Source organism: Erythranthe guttata, chromosome 6 (genome assembly GCF_056151865.1).
Source record: "Erythranthe guttata isolate IM_541 chromosome 6, IM_541, whole genome shotgun sequence".
Taxonomy (NCBI): domain Eukaryota; kingdom Viridiplantae; phylum Streptophyta; class Magnoliopsida; order Lamiales; family Phrymaceae; genus Erythranthe; species Erythranthe guttata.
The window spans coordinates 8398553-8422509 of record NC_142538.1 but is presented as its reverse complement, the minus strand read 5'-3'; the positions used below and the strand labels follow the sequence as shown (position 1 = coordinate 8422509).

Below are 23957 nucleotides of genomic sequence, written 5' to 3'. Positions count from 1 at the left end.
AATTCAATCGCCTAGTGACTTCGGTCACGTTAGCTTGAACAAAGAAGCAGACAAAGTCCGGCTGAAGACTGTAAACTTAGCGCTTCTCGGGAGGGAACCCGAGATTTTGTTTTTCTTTATTTTATTTTATTTTATTTTAATTTTTTTCTTATTATTATTTTGTTAGTTTTAGTTTTTATTTTATTTATAAAAAAAAAAAAAAAAAAAAAAAAGCATGCACACTAATAAGAAAATTTTATTTTTCAGGGGTTGAATTGCAAATTCTGCAATTATTCACACGGCCGTGCAAGAAAAAAGGCAGAAATCTCACACGGCCGTGTGAGATTATCGAGGTGCTACTGTATAAAATCGGCGAGGGGCGCGGCCGTGCGAACAAATAACTGAATTCTCGCACGGCCGTCCGAGATTTGGAGACGCTACTGTATAAAATCGAGAAGGGGCGCGGACGTGCGGAATTTACACTGAATTCTCGCACGGCCGTCCGAGAAACAGCAACCTACTGCCCAACTTTTGAATTTTGCACGGCCGTCCGAAAAAACAGTGCAAGAGGTCACACGGCCGTGCGAAATAAAAACAGTGCGTATTAAAGAAGGGTTTTCTACACAACAATTTTCACAATTCCCATTCCTCTCTCTTCCCCACTTCGAACCCTAACCTTCTTCTTTCAAAATTTTCCCTTTTCTTTGACAAATTTCACCGAAAATTCACAATTACACACATATAATACTCAAACACGGTGGATTGTTGTTGATTTGTGCAGGGAGGATTCAAGAAAGGTGCAAATTTCTCTAAAAACCCATTCAACAAGGACCGCCCACAAGGTGTTCGACGATTTGCCCGAGTCAAGTTTGGGGGAAATTTTGCACACCAATTCACTTCAAATCCCTTCCACAAGGCATTCTCACATCATGGGGAAACGAGGACATGACGGGGAGGGCACCTCACAAGGCGAAGGCACTTCAAAAGGCAAGGGGAAGGGCAAGAAAGCCTATCAAATTCCAACCCCCGATGACGATGCATTTTGTGTCGAAGGCGCCAAGGTTCGTTTTGAAAAACAAAAAGTGAAGAAACTTGTGACGGAGCGCGCATATGAGGTCACCCTACCGCAATGTGCATCGTTGCATCAAGAATTCCTACGACGAGGGTGGCAATCATTGTTGGAACCGGCGGAGTCGATAAACTTATCTTTGGTCCGCGAGTTCTACGCCAACACCCGTATTCTCCTAACTTCGGATAGGAAGACGAGCACGGTTCGAGGGAAGCGGGTCGATTGGAGTGCCAAGGCCATCAACTCCTTCTACAACGTCCGACATGAGCCATTCAACTGGGAACAAATGCAACTCGCGGTAACAAAAGATCAACTCGGCGAGGTGTTGTGTGATGGGCCCCCAATTTGGTCCGAATTCTCCACCGAGGAGGAATACGAGTTGGAGTGGAAATGCATCCACCAAATAGGCAAGGCATGCCTTACTTTCATATGCGCCGACCTCATCCCCACCCGCTCATGGACTCACGTGGACCATGAACGGTGTGCTCTTGCATATTACATTTTAAAGGGCACACCGATCAATAATGGCGAAATCATATCCGACCGTTTTTGGATCTCCATGATCAACAACTCCAAAGGGTTCTATTTCCCTTGCCTCGTTACCGGCCTATGCAAGAAGGCGAAGGTCCCAACCAAAACGACGGATATTATCACACAAATTCGGAAGCCGATGAGTAACCTTGCGGCCCGACAATTCAAGGCACCCATCCACGGTGGCGAGCAACCCGTCGATAGCCAACCATTAGCTCCACCCGAGGGTCCAAGCACAAGTTCGGACCGCCGTTTTCAAAGAAGAATGGAGCGAGAGTTGGTCATTACTAGAAATCGGCTTGCCACGGTGGAGCACAAGGTGAGCACAATCGAATCTCTTCAACGGTGGTCGGGGAAGATGCTCCAAGCCATTGTGCGCCATTTGGCGTGCGGTACGCCCGAGTGCGCCGAACCGGAACCATTGTCCGCACTGATTCTTGAGCCGGTACCCGAGCTATTGGAGGATGAGGGAGATGGTGATGCTCATGAGCACGGTGGAGTTGGTGAGCAACCCGATGATGGTCCAGACGCTTAAACAGGTGTTTTCTATCCTTAAACTCCGGGCGAATCACATTGAGGGCAATGTGAATTTTAAGTTTGGGGCTGGTTAACTATTTGTTTTCTTTTATGTGCGCTTAATTTGTGTTTTACTTGTTTATTAGTTTGCATGTTTTAGTTTTTGTTTTAGTTGTCGTTTTATTATTTAAAAAAAAATGGCATGAGAAAAAAAAAAAAAGTTTAAATTTTTTTTTTGCTTGGATCGACACATCGATGAATTATGATGATGGGAGATGGTCAATGTTTGATGATGAGATTACTTGTTTTATGTTGATAAGGAGTAGATATTCATTTAGCTTTCGATTCAACGGAACGTAGAAGTGAATTATTGCTAGGAATCACACCTTGTGGATTGCTTTGGTTGAATGTTTTGTATTTTAAATTTGGAATTTATTTGTGCTAAATCATGCTTTGTTCGGTTTTAAAACTCACCTTAGGAAATTTATGATTCGAAGTATTGAGTAGTGAGTAATTTGGGATATGATTTGGGCCTTCTTTGAATCGTTTGAGCCTTTCAAGCCGACCTTTTTATCGAAATTATCTTTAGAACCTTGATTTGAGCCTCGGAGAAAAGGTGTTCTTTCTTTTAGCCAATGTGTATAAGGTAGAATAGATGGAGATTCTTGAAAAATTACCCCTTGGAGTTCGGTTGAAAATTTTTATAAGGTCCTTCTTCTTCTTCCACGAAAAAAAAAAAAAAAATAGAGAGAAAGAAGAAGAAGAAAATAGAAGGGAGAAGTAAGGACTAGTTGTTGAATTGTTTTGAAAGCTCGATCCATTGCCTCAAAAGCAAAAGTGGAGACTTTTGAACTTTTGAGAATCGAGTTGACTTAAAGTCCTTAGAGGTGATTTCATTATTTCAACGCTTATATTTCAAATTTCGGCGTAATCACCTCAATTCAAGAACAATAGCCACATATACCCATATTTCCTACCTCGAACTAAAGAGCCTTGCAATTGAAAGCCACAAAGTCCCAATGATCCCAATAGCTTAATGTTCAATATTAGTTGAGTAGAATAAATGTGTGAGTATTTGGAGTCAAATATATGCATGTAAGTATAAATTCTTTCTATCTTTAATTTGCAAATATTGGATACTTGAAGCAATTGTATGATTTGTGGTTTTTGGTGATAGTAAGTGACTAAGTGCCGTTGAATGTTAAGCTTACGAATACCTAGGAATTGTCATCATAATTGCAAGTTCTAAAAACGCGAAGTTGATCAAATCGACCTATGTAATGAGATGTATAGTCGAGGTTTGTGCTCATAAATTGATTTTACTTGAGGACAAGCAAAAGTTCAAGTTTTGGGGTGTGTTAAGTGTATATTTTTACACTTAATTGTACCTTTTAATCGGAGCTTTTGGTGTGTTTCAACGATAATTGGTGCTTAAAATGGTTATTATTTGTATTTTAGGTACAAATTGAAGAATTGGCAACTTATGGGGTAAAAACTGCAAATTCAGAGAAAAAATGGGCCAAAAGTAAAAAAATCAAAACTTTGAAGAATTAAAGACCGGACGGCCGTCCGGGTTTCAGAGCTATTTCTCGCACGGGCGTCCGGGTTCAGGAAGTGGCGCAGTGAAGGAAGTTTAATTACACAAGGAAACCGCCCTCTTATATTTTTGCACCCTATTTAAAGGCCAAAAAAGCACACAATTAGGAATCTATCTTTTTACACACAATCTAGGAGCAAGAGAACGGAGCAACGAAGACGAAGACTTGACGAATCTTCATCATAGTTCTCCCTTTTTATTTTTATTTCTCGATTTTTATGAATTTTCGTATTTTTATGCTTTTCGTAGAGAACATAAGTAGCTAAGTTTTTAATCTAGGATTTTGTTTGAACCCTATGTGGTAATTCGAACCTATTTTTCTAATATTATGCAAGTTTAAATTCCATGATTATTTCTTCTATCTGATCTTATTTAGTGCATGAATCTAGCTAATTTTTGTTGCTATGTGTTATTGTTAGAATTGAATCGACAGATCGTTTTAATAATTAGAACAGCGATAGAAGAACCTTCGAGTAGTTTCACCGGATGAGTGTGTTAATTGCATGTATTATCGTAGACATACAGATAATACCTTAGGTAGCCATTTACGAGACTTGTTATTTAATGTTTTATTCATAATTGGTTTGCATAGACATATAGTGAATCGGGTATGAATAATAGACTCATAATACACGCGACAGCGGGTTATGAGTAATTGAGTGTCTTGGGTTAATAATCGGGAATCGTGACTTACATGATAGAGGTTTAATTGGGTGATGAACTATCGCATAGGGGGAAGATAAAATCCTAGATCCGTTTTTATTGATATTCTCGCGTGTTTATTTGTTTTTATAATTAGTTTAATTATTTAGTTGATTAAATTTCACAACCTTAAGTAGGCTGGATAAAAATCATAATTGTTAGAATTTGGTACTTAGGATTAGATAATTTGAGTATTCCCTGTGGGATCGACATCCGACACTCACGAGTCCACTTTTACTACTTGTTTGCGATACGTGCACTTGCGTGTTAGGTATTTAGCCCCAACAGATTCCTTCTGAAGATGTGATTATTCCAGTATCCTCACTGGTGAAAAGTTATGAAACTATTTGATTTATTGCTGTTTGTCATGGTGGTTTCACAAATTTCAATTTGTACTATCTCCAAGACAAAATTGCAAGGTCTAAGTTCAAGTTTAGTAAATATGGTATTTGTCGACAGAGAGAAAAAAAAAAAACCCGTCTCCAATGGCTGAGATAAATATAGCTCATTAGCTGAAAAAATTCCTACAGCTACAATAGCATATCCAATAGGTAAATCTTAGAGTAAATAAAAGACTACAAATTTACCAATATAATAACTAAAATCTTTAAAGATAATACTCAAGTTCGAGTATTCAAGTTCAATATGTTTTTCTTTTTCAGTGGTTAAAAACAGAATGACTGAATTTGGTTTCAAACATACTTACGATGCTTGAATTACAGCGACAACACAGTATTCTTTAGCAAACGGCGAACAAATAGTTCACTATGTTCTTACTGCTCGCGGAGTGAACTCGGCTATAAACTATTATTTGGCTGCTTTCCTATGGGATTCTTTTGTGGTTGCATGAAATTCCCTGTGACTTGTCTTCTTTATATTCTAACAAGTACAAACTATCCATGGTGGCAGGACTAGAAATACTGATAAAAATTTGTAAGAAGATAAGGCATCCATGTATTAAAGTATTACGATTAATTTGTGCGGGAATACATTTTGTATCCGACAAAGTATCTTCTCTGTGTACAAAATATGTAAAGAATCTAGCTAACAAAATTTATATGCTCTAAAACCTAGCATATATATTATGCTCTCCTCAAGCGAGATGTTAGATCGACGAATAAATCCTCACTGCAGGGAATAGTAAGTCCACCCATTGGATGGTGGAATCCGAATTCTTCTTCAGCTTGACATAGTAATTCTTGAAAGGAAGGATGATTCAAATACGATAATGGAATTACAAATCGCTTCTTTTCACTTTCTCCGATGTAAACAGCCAAATGTCCCTTTGGAACTTCAGTTGATCTTTTTTCACCCGATAAAGACCGCCTTAGAATTTTGTGAATAGCCATCGATTCTTTGTTAAAATTAATCTTTTGTGAAGCCAAAAATGAAAGACAATGAAGTAGTATATGAGAGTTTTATGAAGCAAGTGAAATATGAGAAGTTGAAGGCTGCAGGCTGTGAGTTTAGATATGTGACGTATAAACATATATATAGATGAACTTGTAAATGGTATATCCAAATTAGCTGGATTGAATGGTGATGAAAAAACCAAAGAATATGTGGTGGCTGGAGATGTTAGAGAAACAAAAGCACATGAAAAATCACATGGTTTTGTCCATAAATTAGAGCAACATAATGAATTATATATCATCCCTAACACTTACACCACCAGCAAGAAAACGTCACATTGAATTGAATGTGGTATTTAGGATAAGATGGCCTAATTAGTAGATATATCGAAATAAATAGAGATGTTGAGATGATGGTTTAAGGGGCCATGTTGCCAGAGTTGGTAGGATACAACATTTTCTATCACACAAATTCTTGTTGGCTTGAATTCATTTCATTTTTTTAAAGACAAATCCATGTGCTTTCATATGCGTGTGTTTTTTCGAGTTTCATAGAGCAACCACATTTATGTTGACCGTGTTATGTCGATATCTCAACAATTCATCATTTCTTTCTAGCCTATATATACAACACCGTTTCTTGATTACAAACAACAACTCCTGATCAAAATACTCTTATCCTTCTCAGCTTTCACTTATTTCAAATACCTCTTCGTTTTTACTTGAGCTAAGCAAGATTCACTTCACACAAACTAAGATGGCAATCCGTCAAATTTTGAGACGGTCATTATCCAACGAAAGAAGATCAGTTGAAGTTCCAAAAGGGCATTTGGCTGTTTATGTTGGGGAGGGCGAGAAAAAGCGATTTGTTATTCCATTATCGTACTTAAACCATCATTTGTTTCAAGAATTGCTATTCCAGGCCGAAAAAGAATTTGGATTCCATCATCCGATGGGTGGGATCACTATTCCTTGCACTGAAGATCTATTTATTGATTTAACCTCTCGTTTGAGCAGAACATGATCGATATACATGTTTAGGAGTATCACGATTTTGTAAAATTAGTTATTCTTGTATGTTCTCATTTTGTAGACAAATATGAGGGTTTATCAATAGAAGAAAAATGTATAGAAGCACAGAATTAGAGTATATATATACGAAAATCTTTGAACCATTTTAAGATGCAAAAGTACTGTGTTGTTTGAGTTGGAAATACTAATTTCATATGAACTAAACAGTACGTTCAAATCAATCTTGATCAGCCACTACAGAGCATAAAATATTCTGCATCCCGACCAGAGCATAAAATATTCTCCAGGCATGGAATTAGCCACTACAGACGACCCAATCGGAGTCACCAAATCATGCGTTTGTTCTTACAAAGGTGTCTTTTGTTTGATTTATCGAGATTTCATACAAAATCCCATACGTACAGTTGTGGCAGCCGTAGATCTCAATCGCATCAATTTGCAAGGAACTCTAGTTAGAGACCTCTCATTTCTCACCTATTTATCTCTTTAGCTCATCCCATAATCTCTAAGGCCGATGACGCCTGAGGTCCGAAGGTTTGGCAAAGGGACAACACAATGGAAAGGGGAGAAGCCATGGTCATTTTTGTAATTTTCCAGCCTTGATCAAACATTGTCAAGGTCAGAAATCTAAAAACTAATGCCGCGGACTACATTGGGACAATTTAAGCAGTACATAGGGGTAAATCAATGCAATCGTAAGTAAAATGGGATAAAGTGGTACAAGAGGGGTGGAAATTGGGATTTGCCCTATATTTTATCCACATGTTAAAAAATAATAATATAATTTAATTATAAGCACGCTTTAAATAAATATTTCTGAATTTTTCTACTTAACAATGACAAAATTAAACATGAATTATTGGGACCATGGTTCGCTGGAACACCCGGAACGCAACGGGAATGAACCTCCAGTTTCGGATTCGATTACGGAGAGGAGTTGTATTGTGAAGTTCTGTCTCATTTTGCAGTTGGTGGATTTTGGACGCACAGTGGATGGAATTCGACGCTGGGGAGTATTTGCGAAGGAGTACCGATGATTTGTTCGCCTTTTTTCGGCGATCAAATGGTGAATTCGACGTATGTGGATGGTGTTTGGAAAATAGGGATCAAAATGGAGAAATGTTGGATGGAGAGAGGTGAGATTGAAGAGGCTATTATGAGAGTGATTGTGGGAAGAGAAGGTGAGAAGAAATGAGGGAGAGAGTTTGGTGTCTTAATGATTTGGGTGGTTCTTAGTGTGTGGCACTTGACGGTTTGGTTAATCTCATTTCATCTTTTGTTAAATCTTCTGCTCGATTGGTTATTACACGAGACAGTTAGTGTTTATTCACTAATAAAAAGGGGCAAACCGTCACTCCTAATGGAAAATCAAATTACAAGGGAGAGTTTACAATCACCATCAATTATATATTGTCTTACAAGTTCAATAATTTAAGAGGAAGTTTTTGCATAAAATAATTCGTAGTGAAGGAAGGTGGTTGTAGTTATTCAAACAAGATAGATTTTTGTTATTTACCCATGCCATAATATGTTCACAATGTTCTAGGTCTGAAAAAGGTACTGATAAAAAGAGTTTTAACATATAGAAATGAATTAATGTGAAAAGAGTTTAAAATGTAATTTGTTACTTACCAGTTCTGGAATTTCTGTTATACATAGTGAGTGATACAGTACTAAAACAATTTCAAAAACTTGCTCAAATACAAAATTCAAAAGAAATACAGTACTACCAAATATACGCCAACATAAAAACAATTATTCATCATTCATTACAACCAACCACACAAACCAAACCAAAAGTTACTGGAATACAAAATTAAAACATTAACCAGAGATATCAATGGACTTGACCTCAGGTTTCTTCACCTCCTCTTTCGGCACCGTCACAGTCAGCACCCCATTCTCCATCGCCGCCTTCACCTGTTCCAATTTTGCATTCTCCGGCAGCCTGAATCGTCGGATGAACTTGCCGGAGCTCCTCTCGATGCGATGCCACTTGTCGTTCTTCTCCTCCTGCTCTTTGCTTCTCTCTCCGCTTATCTGAAGAATACTGCCATCTTCAACCTCAACCTTCACTTCTTCCTTTTTCAGCCCGGGAACATCCACTTTAAACAAGTGGGCCTCCGGCGTCTCTTTCCAGTCGATCCGAGCATTTGCCACCGCGGTTGTTTCTCTGGCGGAGGAAGGGAGATTGGCAACGGCGGAGGAGAATGGGAAGCCCTCAAATGGGTCCCAAACATCCAATGAAAATGGATCGAAAATGTTGCTACGGCGGCCGTTGCCAAAGAAGCTTGGTATCAAAGACATTTCTTCAAAAAATAATACTGGATGGATGATTTGGTTGTTGATGAAGAATTTGATAGTTTGCAGATAACTGAGTTTCTAGTTTTCGATGGGGATTTGGTTGGAGAATGAGTATTTATAATTTAGATGGGTGATCAGACGATTCTTGCAAATTCTTGAAATTTCGAGAGCCAAACGAATTTCGAACATGTTCTAGAAAATACTTCATTGTTCTTTTGCTTGGGCCTTGACTTTATATTTTGGGCTCATAACTGGATAAACTTTTGTAGCCCAATCTTACTACAATCCATCTGCATCACCTTTATCCATAATTATGAATTCATTTCGGGGTTTTTTTCCACTTCATTTATTTTGTAGTATTATATATTGAGGTAATTTTTTATAGGTCCCGTTACTAGATTCTGTAGGTATATAAGTCCAATTTTATTAGAACCCCCTATAATTAATTATGGCTGATATACCCTTAAATAACATAGGAAATTTTTATTCTTAAATCAATAAATAGCAAATTTATTCCCCGTGAACCCATCTAGCAAAAATAGGGCCGCGATTATCTCGATCGTTGAATCTCTGAAAGAAAAAAAAATTCTCTCCCTTTTTATGCGAAACAAATACTGTAATCCTAGAAACAATCGTAAAATTGATTTTTCTAATCGTTATTCTCGTAGATGTAAATTTCAAAAAAAAAAAAAAAACAAAAAAAAAAAAAAACAGAGATAATGATTAAAGATGGAAAAAGTTCAGGTGATTTGCTCTTTTATGTCTGTTCTTTTATGTTTTTAACGGCAATTTATGCACGAATTGTCATGAACATTTTCATCAATGGATTCAAAGATGTTGATATATTGATTCTTCGACCCCAATTACCATATTTGTTTTATGTGAAAATCATTGGTTTCTTGCTTTTGATTTTGCTGTTTTTTATTATATAATTTTTTTATGTCAATTGCAACATTTTATCGGTTTTTGTTTGGATTTTTTTTGTTTTTAGCATAGTATTTTTTGCACTTTGCTTTTTATTTTGGATTTTACTTATATGATGCATATTTTGCTTTTATATTATATTTCATTTCGACTTTGTTGTTATCATAGTATAAGTTGCACTTTACTGTAATATTTGCAGTTTGGTGTCGTAACAAGTGGTTTCATCTATCATAACAAAATACTTGTTGAAAATAACTTATTGTCATTGTATCGTTTGCATTTTGCAGTTTATTGTTGACAATTACATTTGGATATGGTTATTTGCATACTTTTATTTGGTTGTTGTTGCCACTATTTTGTTGATGTTGTTGTAGTTTATATTTTTTATGTTGTTGTTTGCAACGTGAAGTTTGTTGATGTTGTCCCTTTAGACGGTTTTCAATTTCACTTTGGCAGTTCTGCATATTTTAATTTGCAGCTCGTTATTGCAAATTAATATTAGTTTTTTCTTCTTCTTTGGGAATAACTATGAAATGTTTGAAATATTTTTTGGTTCTCTTTGTAAACTCGTATTAAAGTTAATGTGTGTGTAGCTTTTTTCTTTTGTATTTTACTGTTTCATTATGTATTGCATATTGCAATAGTAATTGTATTTTTTGTATCTCGTTGTTGCAACTTCGAACATTGTATTTTTCTATAGGGATTCTATGATGCGTTTTGATATTGTAAATATGCATTGATGAAAATGTGTGCATATTATAATTGGAAGCTTTTTTGGTTGAACTTGCATTTTACCGTCGTTGCAACTATAGGTCATAAGAAAACAAACAAGAGATTCATTAGAGTGAGAGAGCCGTGAGGCTACTAAACTAGAAAAGAAAAAAAAAGAAAAAAAAAAGGAGAGAGAGAGATAGGAGTTAAATTAGAGAGAGACGTGAGGGAGAGGAGAGAGAGAGGAGTTAAATGGAGAGTGAAATGTGATATTTTATTCATATTTTCCATAACTAATTATCTTAATATAAATAATAACTAAGGGTATTAATGTCAATAGAAAAATAATTTAATTTAATTTATATTACATTTATTGATGAAGTGACTTATAGCTATAATCAACTAATAAAATGGACCCCATCTATATAAATTCCAAATACGGGGGTTCTAGCTAATTATCCATATATATATTGTAGCGATTATTTTAGAGACCTCCCTTATTTAGTACGCTTAACTTCGGAGGTCTGATGGGATCCGGTGCATTAGTGCTGGTATGATCGCACCTGAAATCTATGCACACAATTTGGTTTTATGTTGAAAAACTTGTACCGTAGCGGCTTAAAGCGTTGATAACTTTTGACTCGGATGAGTTTCGAGGCGATCTGCATATGAACGCGAAGCTCTTTCAGGCGCCGTCGGCATGTTAGTTGGGCAAAGCCCCATTGTCCATGCGCTCGCAGTGAAAAGAGACCGTTTAGCTCAGTTTCGGCCACTATTAAACGTGACCGACGCGTTTGTCGATGCAATCAGCTCATTTGATTGATCCGACCGGCCCCAAATTTGCGCTGAGATATACATTTAATTGATATATAACTAATCACCTAACTAATTACATCCTTGTACGTACTCCTTCATTTCGAAATTAATTTGATAGACCCCCCTAGCCCACCCTGATGTACTTAAAATGCCCTTTTATAATCATTTTTAAACCCTAGTCACTCACAGTCGTCTCTCTCTTCCTCTCTCAACTCCAATATTAAAATCCGGCCCCCATAGATCTCCAACCGGCGAAGTTGCTTCCCGGAGTCATATCTCTCTCCGGTGGTCGAAATTCGATGGTTTAACTACCGTTGGTTTCCTCTCGTCGAGCTCTTTCTTTTGGAGGTCATAGCTTCAAAATGCTAAGAATTTTAGACCAAACCGCCAATTACTCCTCACCCCAATCGCCTCCTACCAAAAACCCTAGCCACCGCTAACCACCCAAGTGATATGAACTACGCCGACATGTGACGAAACCCAATAAGAATATATGGTTTTGAAACCCCAAGATCCCCTAAAGAAACAAGTTTATCGAACCCTGACCCAATGATTAGTAAATCACGAACCAAGATTACAATGGATACAAAGACGCCACACCAATAATTTGTTCCTTCTGTTGAGATTTCAAGCTCTTTAAATATATTTGTTTTTCTTGCAGGTTTGTCAACACAAATAATAATTTATTAAGATGTCGACACAATCAACAATTGTAACTTATGTTGAGTGTTAAGTGTATATTTATACACTTAATTGTACCTTTTAATTGGAGCTTTTGATGTGTTTTTACGATAATTGGTGCTTAATATGGTTATTATTTGTATTTTAGGTGCAAATTGAAGAATTGGCAACTTTTGGGGTTAAAACTGCAAGTTCGGAGAAAAAGTGGGCCAAAAGTAAAAAAATCAGAATTCTGGAGAATCAAGGACCGGACGGCCGTCCGGATTTTAAAGCCTATTCTCGCACGGCCGTCCGGATGGATGTAGGGGCGCAGTGAAGGAAGTTTAATTACACAAGGAAACCCGCCCTATTATATTTTTGCACCCTATTTAAAGGCCACAAGCACACAATTAGGATTATCTTTTACTTTTTATCTTTAATCTTTAGGTTTTTATTTTTCATCTTTCTACACGCAATCAAGGAGCACAAGAACGAAGACGAAGACTTGACGACTCTTCATCATAGTTCTCCTCTTTTATTAGCTTTTATGATTTTTCGTATTTTTATTATGTTTTTCGTACCGAACATGAGTAGCTAAGTTTTTATTCTAGGATTTTATTGGAACCCTATGTGGTAATTCGAACCTCTTTTTCGACTTTTATGCAAGTTTAATTCTTCGATTATTTCTTCTATCTTGATCTTATTTAGCGCATGAACGTAGCTAATTTATGTTGCTATGTGTTATTGTTAGAATTGATTGACAGATCGTTTTAATAATTAGAACAGGGATAGAAGAGCCTTCGAGTAGTTTTTCACCGAATGTGTGTGTTGATTGCATGTATTATCGTAGACATACAGATAATACCTTAGGTAGCCGTTTACGAGACTTGTTATTGAATGCTTTATTTATACTAGGTTTGCATAGACATATAGTGAATCTTTTATGAATAATAGGCTTATAACGCAGCGACAGCTGGTTATGAGTAATTTCGTGTCTTGGGTTAATAATCGGGAATCGTAACTTGCATGATAGGAGATTAATTGGGTGAAGAATTATCGCATAGGGGAAAGATAAAATCCTAGATCCGTTTTATATTGATATTTTTCTCGTGTTTAATTGCTTTCTTAATTAGTTTAATTTATTTAGTTAATTAATTTGACAACCCTCCGTAGGCTGGATAAAAATCACAATTGTTAGGATTTGGTACTTAGGATTAAATAATTTGCGTATTCCCTGTGGGATCGACATCCGACTCTCACGAGTCTACTTTACTACTTGTTTGCGATACGTACACTTGCGTGTTGGTATTTAGCACCCAACAAGTTTTTGGCGCCGTTGCCGGGGACTACGGCTAAATTGTTTATTTATCCTAATATTAAATTTAAACAATTTTTCTTACTTCAGCCATTTTATTTATTTTATTTAATCATTTTATTATTTTGTTTTAGGTACTTTTTATGCGAAGAGGACACGACACGAGCTTGCTACCTCTCGACCCCGAAATTGAGCGAACGTTTAGGCAAGCCAGGGGAAATCAACGGTTAGCTCAAAACGCTCCCGCAACGATGGAAGAAGAGATCAATCGTAGGGAAGATGACCAAGGGCGCATACCGATTGCGGTTGGGGAAGTCGTCAATGAGCAAGAGCAACGCCAGCTAATTAATCCACCACCGCGTCAACGAGCACTGCATGAGTACACCGTTCCAACGCTTAATGGGTTTCAATCAAGTATCCAGCAGCCCCCCATTGAAGCCAACAATTTCGAGATTCGAGCGGGACTCCTCACGATGTTCCAAAACAATGGGTTATTCAGCGGATTGGCTCATGAAGACCCACATCTCCACTTAGTCAATTTCCTCGAAACGTGTGACTCGCACAAGATGAACGGAGTATCACCCGAAGCATTGCAACTCCGCCTGATCAAACACTCCTTACAAGGAGCAGCCCGAGAATGGTTGCAAACTCGTGCACCGCACTCCATCTCGTCGTGGGCCCAGCTAGCTCAACTTTTCATGAACACATACAACTCCCCAACAAAAACTGAGAGAATCCGGCGAGAAATTCAAAACTTCATACAAGAAGCCGGTGAAGCATTATTCGAGACGTGGGAGCGGTTCAAACAGTTAGTAAGGAGGTGCCCGAATCACGGACTACAAGAGTGGCGCCAACTGCAAATATTTTACGATGGACTGCAAGACAACTCGAGGACAGTGCTCGATTCTGCAGCTGGAGGTATGTTCATGAGTTTGACCTACGACGAAGCATACGAGCTCTTGGAACGAATCGCTAGGAATAAATACATGCGAGCATCGGACCGGTCGAATAGCGGAGCAGTCAAGACGGGAGGAATTTTGGAGTCAGACGGAGTCACTGCAATCACGGCCCAATTGGAGAAGCTATCGAAGCAAGTAACGGCTTTGCAGACTCAGCAAGTCCACGCAGTCCAAGTTCCCGATCAGCGCGTAGAAGAAACGGAGTCTCTGAATTATGTGCATGACACCAACCGACAACAGAGGAACCCGTACTCCAATACTTACAATCCCGGATGGAAGGATCACCCTAACTTTGGGTGGGGAGGAAATCAGCAAGGACAAAGGCAAGCAACACCTCAAGGTCAACCACCAAATCATTCACGACCAGCTCCCGGATTCCAAAATCCGCCTCAAGCTCAACCTCAAGGTGTAGATCTCGCAAATATCTTGGCGCAATTCATGACAACCACCCAAGCCTCCATCCGGAATTTGGAAACACAAATGGGTCAACTTGCAACCCAGCTAACCACGAGGCCATCGGGAGCACCGCCGTCAAATACAGAAGATCCTCGGAAAAACAACGTCGAGCAGTGCAACGCTGTGAGTTTAAGGAATGGGAGACAATTGGAGGAAGCCCCACCAAAGGAGAAGCAAAACACGGTAATCGAGAAGCCGAGAGTGATTGGGGAAAAAGAAGCAACTCACAAAGAACCACTATCATCTCCAGTGAAATCACGAGCCCCTCCAATTCCATATCCTCAGAAGCTTATAAAGAAGAAGCTCGATGCCGATTATCAAAGATTTTTGGACAAGCTGAAGGAAATCCAAATAAATATTCCGTTTATTGAAGCCCTTCAAAAGATGCCAAAGTGGGTGAAGTTCCTCAAGGATCTCGTGACAAAGAGGAAGAAATTGCAAGGGAACGAGATGATCCAACTCACGGAACAATGTAGTGCAATTCTTACACGGCCCCTTCCACAAAAACTCGGCAATCCAGGTAAGTTCACTATCCCTTGTACTATAGGAGGTAAAAAATTTAGATCGCTTATTGATTTAGGTGCTAGCATTAATCTTATGCCTTATTCCACTTTTAAAAATCTTGGGTTAGGTGAAATTGAACCTACGGCTATAACTCTGCAATTAGCCGATAGGTCTTTGGTTTACCCAAAAGGTATTTTAGAGAATGTGCTAGTAAAGGTGAACAAATTTATCTTCCCGGTTGATTTTGTTGTACTCGATATAGATGAAGATAGGGAGATACCTCTGATTTTAGGGAGACCGTTTTTAGCCACTTCAAAAACTTTAATTGATTGTGCGAATGGTGATCTTACAATGACAGTGCATGATGAAACGATCAAATTTAATGTTTTTTGTGCTAATAAAAATCCATGTGAGAATAATGAGTGTTTTACTATTGATCTTATGGATTTTACAAATCATGAAAAATTTGATGTTTCAATTTTGGACCATGGGAAAGCATCGTTGAGTGCAGGAGATGATAACGGAAAAGGGAATCGGAAGGAGCACGTTTGTTGTGCGAACTCAATTTCAACACCTCCGAGAGATAGTTAAAAGAGTTGGGGTGCTAACGGTGATGAACGTGCAAGGAGGATGTGGCCACCTAAAAAATCAAACGAGAGTCATCGGGGAGAGGAATTCAATTGCCAAGTGACTTCGGTCACGTTAGCTTGAACAAAGAAGCAGACAAAGTCCGGCTGAAGACTGTAAACTTAGCGCTTCTCGGGAGGCAACCCGAGATTTCGTTTTTCTTTCTTTTATTTTATTTTCTTTTAATCTTTGTTTTTATCTTGTTAGTGTTAGTTCTTATTTTATTTTTACTTAAGAAAAAAAAAAAAAAAGTTTCAGGGGTACTAATAAGAAGTTTTTATTTTTCAGGGGCTTAATTGCAAATTTTGCAATTATCCACACGGCCGTGCAAGAAAAAGGCAGGAATTTCACACGGCCGTGTGAAATTTGAAGAGGCTACTGCCTAATTCTGAGAAAGGGCACGGCCGTGCGGATTTTTCACCTAAATCTCGCACGGCCGTGCAGAAAAAAAAAAAAAAAAAAAAAAAACAATTTCCATAATTTCAAATCCCCTCTCTCCCCCACTTCGAACCTTCGCCTTCTTTTTTCGAAATTTTCTCTTTTCTTTGACAAATTTCACCGAAAATTTACCAACTACACACACATAATACGTAATCAAGATGGTTTGTTATTGATTTGTGCAGGGAGATTCAAGAACGGTGCAATGTTCTCGAAAAACCCATTCCACCAAGAACGCCCACAAGGTGTTCGACGATTTTCCCGCACCGATTATTGAGCCGGTACCCGAGCTTTCGGATGATGAAGGAGATGGTGATGCTCATGCGCAAGTTGGAGTTGGTGAGCAACCCGACGATGGTCCCGACGCTTAAAAACAGGTGTTTTCTATCCTTAAACTCCGGGCGAATCACATTGAGGGCAATGTGAATTTTAAGTTTGGGGGTGGTTAACTACTTGTTTTCGTTTATGTGCGCTTTATTTGTGTTTTAGTTAATTTTTATTTTTAGTTTGCATGCTTTATTTGCGTCTTATTATTTCCGTTTTATTATTTGCTTTGAAAAAAAAAAAAAATTCGATGCATCGATGAACTATGATGATGGGAGATGGTCAATGTTTGATGATGTGATTACTTGTTTTATGTTGATAAGGAGTATGTATTCGTTTAGCTTTCGATTCAACGGAACGTAGAAGTGAATTATTGCTAGGAATCACACCTTGTGCATTGCTTTGGTTGAATGTTTTGCATTTTAAATTTGGAATTTATTTGTGCTCAATCATGCTTTGTTCGGTTTTAAATCTCACCTTAGGACATTTATGATACGAAGTGTTGGTAGTAAGTAATTTGGGATATGATTTGGGCCTTCTTTTTGAACCGTTTGAGCCTTTCAAGCCTACCCTTTTTGTCAATTTATCCTTAGAACCTTGATTTGAGCCTCGGAGAAAAGGTGTTCTTTCTTTTAGCCAATATGTAGAAGGTAGAAAAGTGGAGATTTTTTAATAATTATCCCCTTGAGGTTGGTCGAAAAATTCTTATAAGATCTTTCTTCTTCTTCTTCGTCCGAAAAAAAAAATAAAAAATTAAAAAATTAAAAAAAAAAATAAAAAAAAAAATAGATATATATGTGCATCTTCATATATATATATATATATATATATATATATATATATATATATATATATATATATATATATATATATATATATCTAAATTCTTCGATTCAAAAAAAAAAAAAAAAAAAAAAAAGAGAAAAAGAAGAAGAAGAATAGATTCGAAGGGAGAAATAAGGACTAGTTGTTGAATTGTGTTGAAAACTCGATCCATTGCCTCAAAGGCAAAAGCGTTGACGTGTGAATTTTGGAGAATCAAATTTATTAAAGTCCCTAGAGGTGAATTCATTGTGTCCAACGCCTATCTTTCAATTTTTGGCGTAATCACCTCAATTCAAGAAAATTAGCCACACATTCCCATATTACCTACCTCGAACCAAAGTGCCTAACAATTGAAAGCCACAAAGTCCCAATGATCCCAATAGCTTATTGTTCAATATTAGTTGAGTAAATTAATTTGGTGAGTATTTAAATATATTTGTTTTTCTTGCAGGTTTGTCAACACAAATAATAATTTATTAAGATGTCGACACAATCAACAATTGTAACTTATGTTGAGTGTTAAGTGTATATTTATACACTTAATTGTACCTTTTAATTGGAGCTTTTGATGTGTTTTTACGATAATTGGTGCTTAATATGGTTATTATTTGTATTTTAGGTGCAAATTGAAGAATTGACAACTTTTGGGGTGAAAACTGCAAGTTCGGAGAAGAAGTGGGCCAAAAGTAAAAAAATCAGAATTCTGGAGAATCAAGGACCGGACGGCCGTCCGGATTTTAAAGCCTATTCTCGCACGGCCGTCTGGATGGACGTAGGGGCGCAGTGAAGGAAGTTTAATTACACAAGGAAACCCGCCCTATTATATTTTTGCACCCTATTTAAAGGCCACAAGCACACAATTAGGATTATCTTTTACTTTTTATCTTTAATCTTTAGGTTTTTATTTTTCATCTTTCTACACGCAATCAAGGAGCACAAGAACGAAGACGAAGACTTGACGACTCTTCATCAAAGTTCTCCTCTTTTATTAGCTTTTATGATTTTTCGTATTTTTATTATGTTTTTCGTAACGAACATGAGTAGCTAAGTTTTTATTCTAGGATTTTATTGGAACCCTATGTGGTAATTCGAACCTCTTTTTCGACTTTTATGCAAGTTTAATTCTTCGATTATTTCTTCTATCTTGATCTTATTTAGCGCATGAACGTAGCTAATTTATGTTGCTATGTGTTATTGTTAGAATTGATTGACAGATCGTTTTAATAATTAGAACAGGGATAGAAGAGCCTTCGAGTAGTTTTTCACCGAATGTGTGTGTTGATTGCATGTATTATCGTAGACATACAGATAATACCTTAGGTAGCCGTTTACGAGACTTGTTATTGAATGCTTTATTTATACTAGGTTTGCATAGACATATAGTGAATCTTTTATGAATAATAGGCTTATAACGCAGCGACAGCTGGTTATGAGTAATTTCGTGTCTTGGGTTAATAATCGGGAATCGTAACTTGCATGATAGGAGATTAATTGGGTGAAGAATTATCGCATAGGGGAAAGATAAAATCCTAGATCCGTTTTATATTGATATTTTTCTCGTGTTTAATTGCTTTCTTAATTAGTTTAATTTATTTAGTTAATTAATTTGACAACCCTGCGTAGGCTGGATAAAAATCACAATTGTTAGGATTTGGTACTTAGGATTAAATAATTTGCGTATTCCCTGTGGGATCGACATCCGACTCTCACGAGTCTACTTTACTACTTGTTTGCGATACGTACACTTTCGTGTTGGTATTTAGCACCCAACATTGAGAAACAAATGACAAGTGAATTTTCAGGCCCTCAATTCAAGTGCTCACCGACCATTTTTGCTTTCAACTTCACATTTCAGACCCTTTTCCGTCCACTCCTATAAGCCATTATTATGTCTGCCAGTTTTTTACATTATATTAAGCGCATTTCTCATGTTGATTATTGTGTTTCGATTCATTTTTCTGTTGGATATTTGCTTGTTAATTTCAGGTCACCCACGGATCATAAATGGTTGTACTGGTTTGGAGCAAAGAGTTGGAAAAAATGAAAATATTAATGAGCAAGACTGGAATAACAGTAGCAACTTTTTCTGGAAGGCGCGGAAGCATCGGTACCTAGGTTAACAATCTGTTTATGAATAGTGGGAAAAAAAGGAACAAGAATCAATGTTTGAAACTCGGACCGGACTGGCCGGTTCGACCGCAAACCGGTGCCTTGTCCAGTCCGGTTAGCCCCATAAAACCAAAAATTACAAAAAACCGGTCAAAATGTCAAAACCAGGTCTTTTGACCGGAAACCCGGAAACCGGCTAAAAACTGGTTTTTTGGCTGCATAGACGCGTTTTTAATTAATTCAAAAAAAAAAGGAAGTCAAAACGGCATCATTTTAATGCCCAGAAAAAAGAAAAAAAAATAGAAGACAACAACAGAAGTCTTTTTCTGTAAAAAAAGTACAACATACACCTTTTTTCTAAAAAGAGAAAAAGAGAAATTGGAATTGGAGATGAGTATGAGGAAGAGTGATATATGAAGATGATAGTGTCTTTTATGCATTTACTATTTACTTTAAATATTTAATTTTGATGTGAGACTTATTTTAAATGTTTGCATTGGATGCAAGACCTTTTTTATTTTTATTTTTTTATTTTTTTAGTAAGATGTATGACTTCAAATTAAATGTTAACTTTTGAGTTTTGATTTATAAGATGACTATAATTTTATGCTTAACTCATATGAATATTTGATATCTTATATAATAAAGAAAGAAATCCTAAAAAACTCTAATGGTATCTTATCTAATATATAAAAGAAAGAAACGTTGGGCAACCCAAAAAAACCTCAATGGTATTTCTGTAATTATTTATTTTTAATATTTTTTCTCTACTAATTTCTAATTAATTTTTTAACAATTATCAAAATTAAAACTAGCCCGTGAAGAATCCTACCTTATTGCTACTTATGTAATTATTTATTTTTAATATTTTTTCTATACTAATTTTTTGAACTATAATTTTCAAAAATTATTAAGAGATAAAACTAGAAATTCGATTTGTTAAATTTTAGTCTATTTATTTGGATTATAAATCTTAATATGTAAGATTTAAAAAAACTAATGTTATATAAAATATGAATAATACTATATTATTAAATTTTAGTATATTAGTGTACTATAATTTCTTATTATGCATTAAATTGATTTTTTTTCACTATTTAAATAATACCCCGTGCATCGCACGAGAAAAAATGCTAGTTGGTGATAAACAGGTTATTTTTACGTATTTTTTTTGCATAAATAATACTATATAAATTAAATATAAATAATTAAAAATAAATTATTCAAAACCCCGGTTGGACCCCGGTTGAACAGGTCCAAGCGTGACCCCGATATCTTGGCCAGGTCAATGTCCGGTTCGGTTTTCAGAACATTGACAAGAATGATAGAATATGTAATTCCTAGCATTTAATAACTAATATGAATGTGATTAATCAACAAAATTTATACAGAACTCTCCTTATTATGAAAAAAGTTTGAATGTTTTAACTAATTGCTGAATATTAGAAAAAATACATTCAATTTTGTATAGTAAGATGTTTGGAGTTTTTCCTGACGATTGTGAGATGAAATAGGTATAGGTTACTCAATCACATTTGGTGGCCAATGTGTTCGGCAATATCGATGTTACACCTAGTTAATATAACCAGGCACCCTAGTTAATAAGATTACCACTACGAATACAGTTATATCCCATGGAGTTTTAGAAATATAATTATAAAATAAATTAAAAAGGATATATGTCAAGAAGAGAGCTATTCGGTGAAAATCACTGGGTGTAGCATCGTATCCCCAATGTGTTCTATGTTGTACAGATTTTTTCAGATCATGTTATATATATATATATATATATATATATATATATATATTTATTTGACGATTAAAAATATGTACTCACCGTGCATCCCAAGGGTGTAGTACTAGTTAGTTTTAAAATGTTATCATTTGCATTGCATTGCACCGGGAAATATTAGTATATAGAATATGACAGGAAATCCAATTTTATCTAAATAAACTAATTACATGGGGAAAACCGTTACAAACAAAGCCGATTTGTTTTCTTCAAAGAAATCCAATCACAGGGATCTTTTGCAATTCCGTTCCAATGCACTCACCTTTTAAATCAATACTCAACCTGTGATTTATTCCGTTTCGTACAACAACAGCATTATGTTTCTTGATAATGGAGTTGAGTTCTCTCTAAAGGTTTTGATAAACAAAGAGAAGAACAAAGTACTATTTGCAGAAGTCGACAGCGATTTCGCAGAAGTTCTGCTGAGTTTCTTAACTTTGCCATTGGGAACGATTGCGAGAGTTTTGAAGAAGCACTACGGAGATAATAAAGACGCGACGACGCCTGTCAACATTGGAAGCTTAACCACTTTGTACGATGGATTATCGAATCTTGACAGCATCAATTTACGGAGTCAATTCCATAAGCACATGCTTCTCAATCCCGTAAGTTCCTTTGAAGGTGAATGCCGAAAGCTGAAACTCGATATCAGTGATCCTTTGACCTTTAAGTACTTTTCTTGCCCGGACTGGAATTGTACGCACCGATGGTCAAAGGTAGCAATGCGAAGAGATGCTACCGTAACTTGCCTTTGTGGGAAAACGAAGAACAAAAGCGTTTGTTTAGATGAGTCTGAAACTGCTGTTCATGGATCCGCTGGAGTGTTCATGATTAAGACAACTTCTTTCTTGATCTCCGATGATCTGAGAATGGTGCCTAATGTGGCCGTAGGCTTTGTGCAAACTCTCCGAAATCTTGGCATCACCGACACTAAAGGCGCCGAGCTAAGGAATGTGACTTTTGGGTTCAATGAGGTAATTAATATAATTTGTTTCTTGATTATGTTATTTTACTTTTGTAATTTTTATTGAATGTGTATACTGTTAATAATTAGGAATTTTTTTTCTTTTGTAATTTTGGTTCTCTATGTTGTCTATTTAGGGATTTAGTCGTCTAAGTTATTATATTTCAATTTCACATGCAATAAAATTGCAATTTAGCATTTTTTGGTTTTATGTTGCTTGATTTTTGCATTTCATGATGTGGCACTTGATGGATTTTGCTTATGGACTTTTAAAAGTTATAAATTCTTCAACAAATTTAATGAGTTTGTTAAAACTAAAATTTCTGGCAAAATAGGACCAAAATTGCTAAATTTGCAAAGTTATTGCATGTAAACTTGAAATAGCATAACCAAAAGGACTAAATCACTGAATTGGCCAATATAGATGATCTAAATTACAATTTTCTCCCATATAACTATGTCGGTTTTGTGAATTTTAATAATCATTGTCTGCCTTAGGTTATGGATTTGCTCAAGGCCTCGTTAATGTCGCGTACTCCGCTAACCGACCTTATACTCAATAAAACAAAGGTTTATGATGACTTTGCCAGTCTAAAATACGAAGCGGGAATTTCCTTCCAAAAGAAGGAGAAATTAGAAGCGACCAAGAAGATGAATTTAAGGTTGGTGGTAAAAAAATCGAGCAATAAGTTATTGTTTGCTCAAGGCGATGATGATTTCGTAGATTTCCTTTTTTCTTTTCTTACCATCCCACTAGGAGGAGTTGAGTGCCTTATGGGTGGTAACACTTGTCTTAATAGTATAGACAATTTGTATAAAAGCATAGCGGATTTTATCGATGACAAGTATTGGGTGAGTCCACGCTTAAAAAATAGGGTGATGAAACCCAATCTTCCTAAAGGTTATGTTTCCGGAGGTACGATTCTTCCTCTTAGTGAACAAGCTACTCTATATTACCATCGGGATATGAACCAGAGAAAAGAATGGTTGTCATATTCAATTGGAAAAGATTCCGGATGGTTTCGTGAAATGGTGTTCAGTCGAGGCCAAGAGAATTTCGTTAAAGGAACAAAAATGTACATGGTGACCGATGATTTAACCGTGACTCCTATGTGTATGACCTCCACCCTTTCTATACTGAAGAAAACACTACCAAAAAAAAGGGCTTTTGTGACGGATGATTCAGTCACGAAATGTAAGAAAATCTGTCACAAAAGCCCTTTTATCACAAATTTGTGACCGAATTGTTCTGTCAGAAAAACCCTCGTCACAAAATAAATTTGTGACTGATTTTTCTTGTCCGTCACAATGTTTATGACAGATGCGTCTGTCGCAATTAAAAACAAATTCGTCACAAATACGTAATCTAGGGTCTCCAAGTATTGTGACGGATTTCGTCACAAACCTTTTTATTGGTCATTAATGTGTCACAAATCACTGAGAATTTACAT

The 23957-nt window shown here is 36.5% G+C and overlaps 4 protein-coding genes across 4 annotated transcripts; 2 read left to right on the top strand and 2 right to left on the bottom strand.

Annotated features, from left to right (window-relative positions):
• Positions 1-5324: 5324 nt before the first annotated feature.
• Positions 5325-5856, bottom strand: LOC105960437 (auxin-responsive protein SAUR21). The gene has a single exon (XM_012984610.2). It carries the CDS (start codon positions 5741-5743, stop codon positions 5477-5479), a length of 267 nt encoding a protein of 88 aa, XP_012840064.1. The 5' UTR covers positions 5744-5856; the 3' UTR covers positions 5325-5476.
• Positions 5857-6378: 522 nt separating this feature from the next.
• On the top strand, positions 6379-6936 carry LOC148770069 (auxin-responsive protein SAUR21-like). Its single transcript, XM_088819806.1, has one exon. It carries the CDS (start codon positions 6504-6506, stop codon positions 6768-6770), a length of 267 nt encoding a protein of 88 aa, XP_088675932.1. The 5' UTR covers positions 6379-6503; the 3' UTR covers positions 6771-6936.
• Positions 6937-8386: 1450 nt separating this feature from the next.
• On the bottom strand, positions 8387-9253 carry LOC105960435 (18.2 kDa class I heat shock protein). Its single transcript, XM_012984608.2, has one exon. The coding sequence runs from the start codon at positions 9083-9085 to the stop codon at positions 8603-8605; it is 483 nt and encodes a 160-aa protein (XP_012840062.1). The 5' UTR covers positions 9086-9253; the 3' UTR covers positions 8387-8602.
• A 12606-nt stretch (positions 9254-21859) lies between these two features.
• Positions 21860-23745, top strand: LOC105960319 (uncharacterized). Its single transcript, XM_088818968.1, has 2 exons — positions 21860-22516; positions 23005-23745. Exons 1-2 carry the CDS (start codon positions 21860-21862, stop codon positions 23743-23745), a joined length of 1398 nt encoding a protein of 465 aa, XP_088675094.1.
• Positions 23746-23957: the final 212 nt, after the last annotated feature.

What these genes read in the sequence shown, in the direction of transcription:
- LOC105960437 (XM_012984610.2), bottom strand. Translation starts at nt 5,743, where the DNA reads ATGGCTATTCACAAAATTCTAAGGCGGTCTTTATCGGGTGAAAAAAGA.
- LOC148770069 (XM_088819806.1), top strand. Translation starts at nt 6,504, where the DNA reads ATGGCAATCCGTCAAATTTTGAGACGGTCATTATCCAACGAAAGAAGA.
- LOC105960435 (XM_012984608.2), bottom strand. Translation starts at nt 9,085, where the DNA reads ATGTCTTTGATACCAAGCTTCTTTGGCAACGGCCGCCGTAGCAACATT.
- LOC105960319 (XM_088818968.1), top strand. Translation starts at nt 21,860, where the DNA reads ATGTTTCTTGATAATGGAGTTGAGTTCTCTCTAAAGGTTTTGATAAAC. An exon ending in TGACTTTTGGGTTCAATGAG is followed by an intron (nt 22,517 to 23,004) that starts GTAATTAATATA and finishes TGTCTGCCTTAG; the next exon opens with GTTATGGATTTGCTCAAGGC.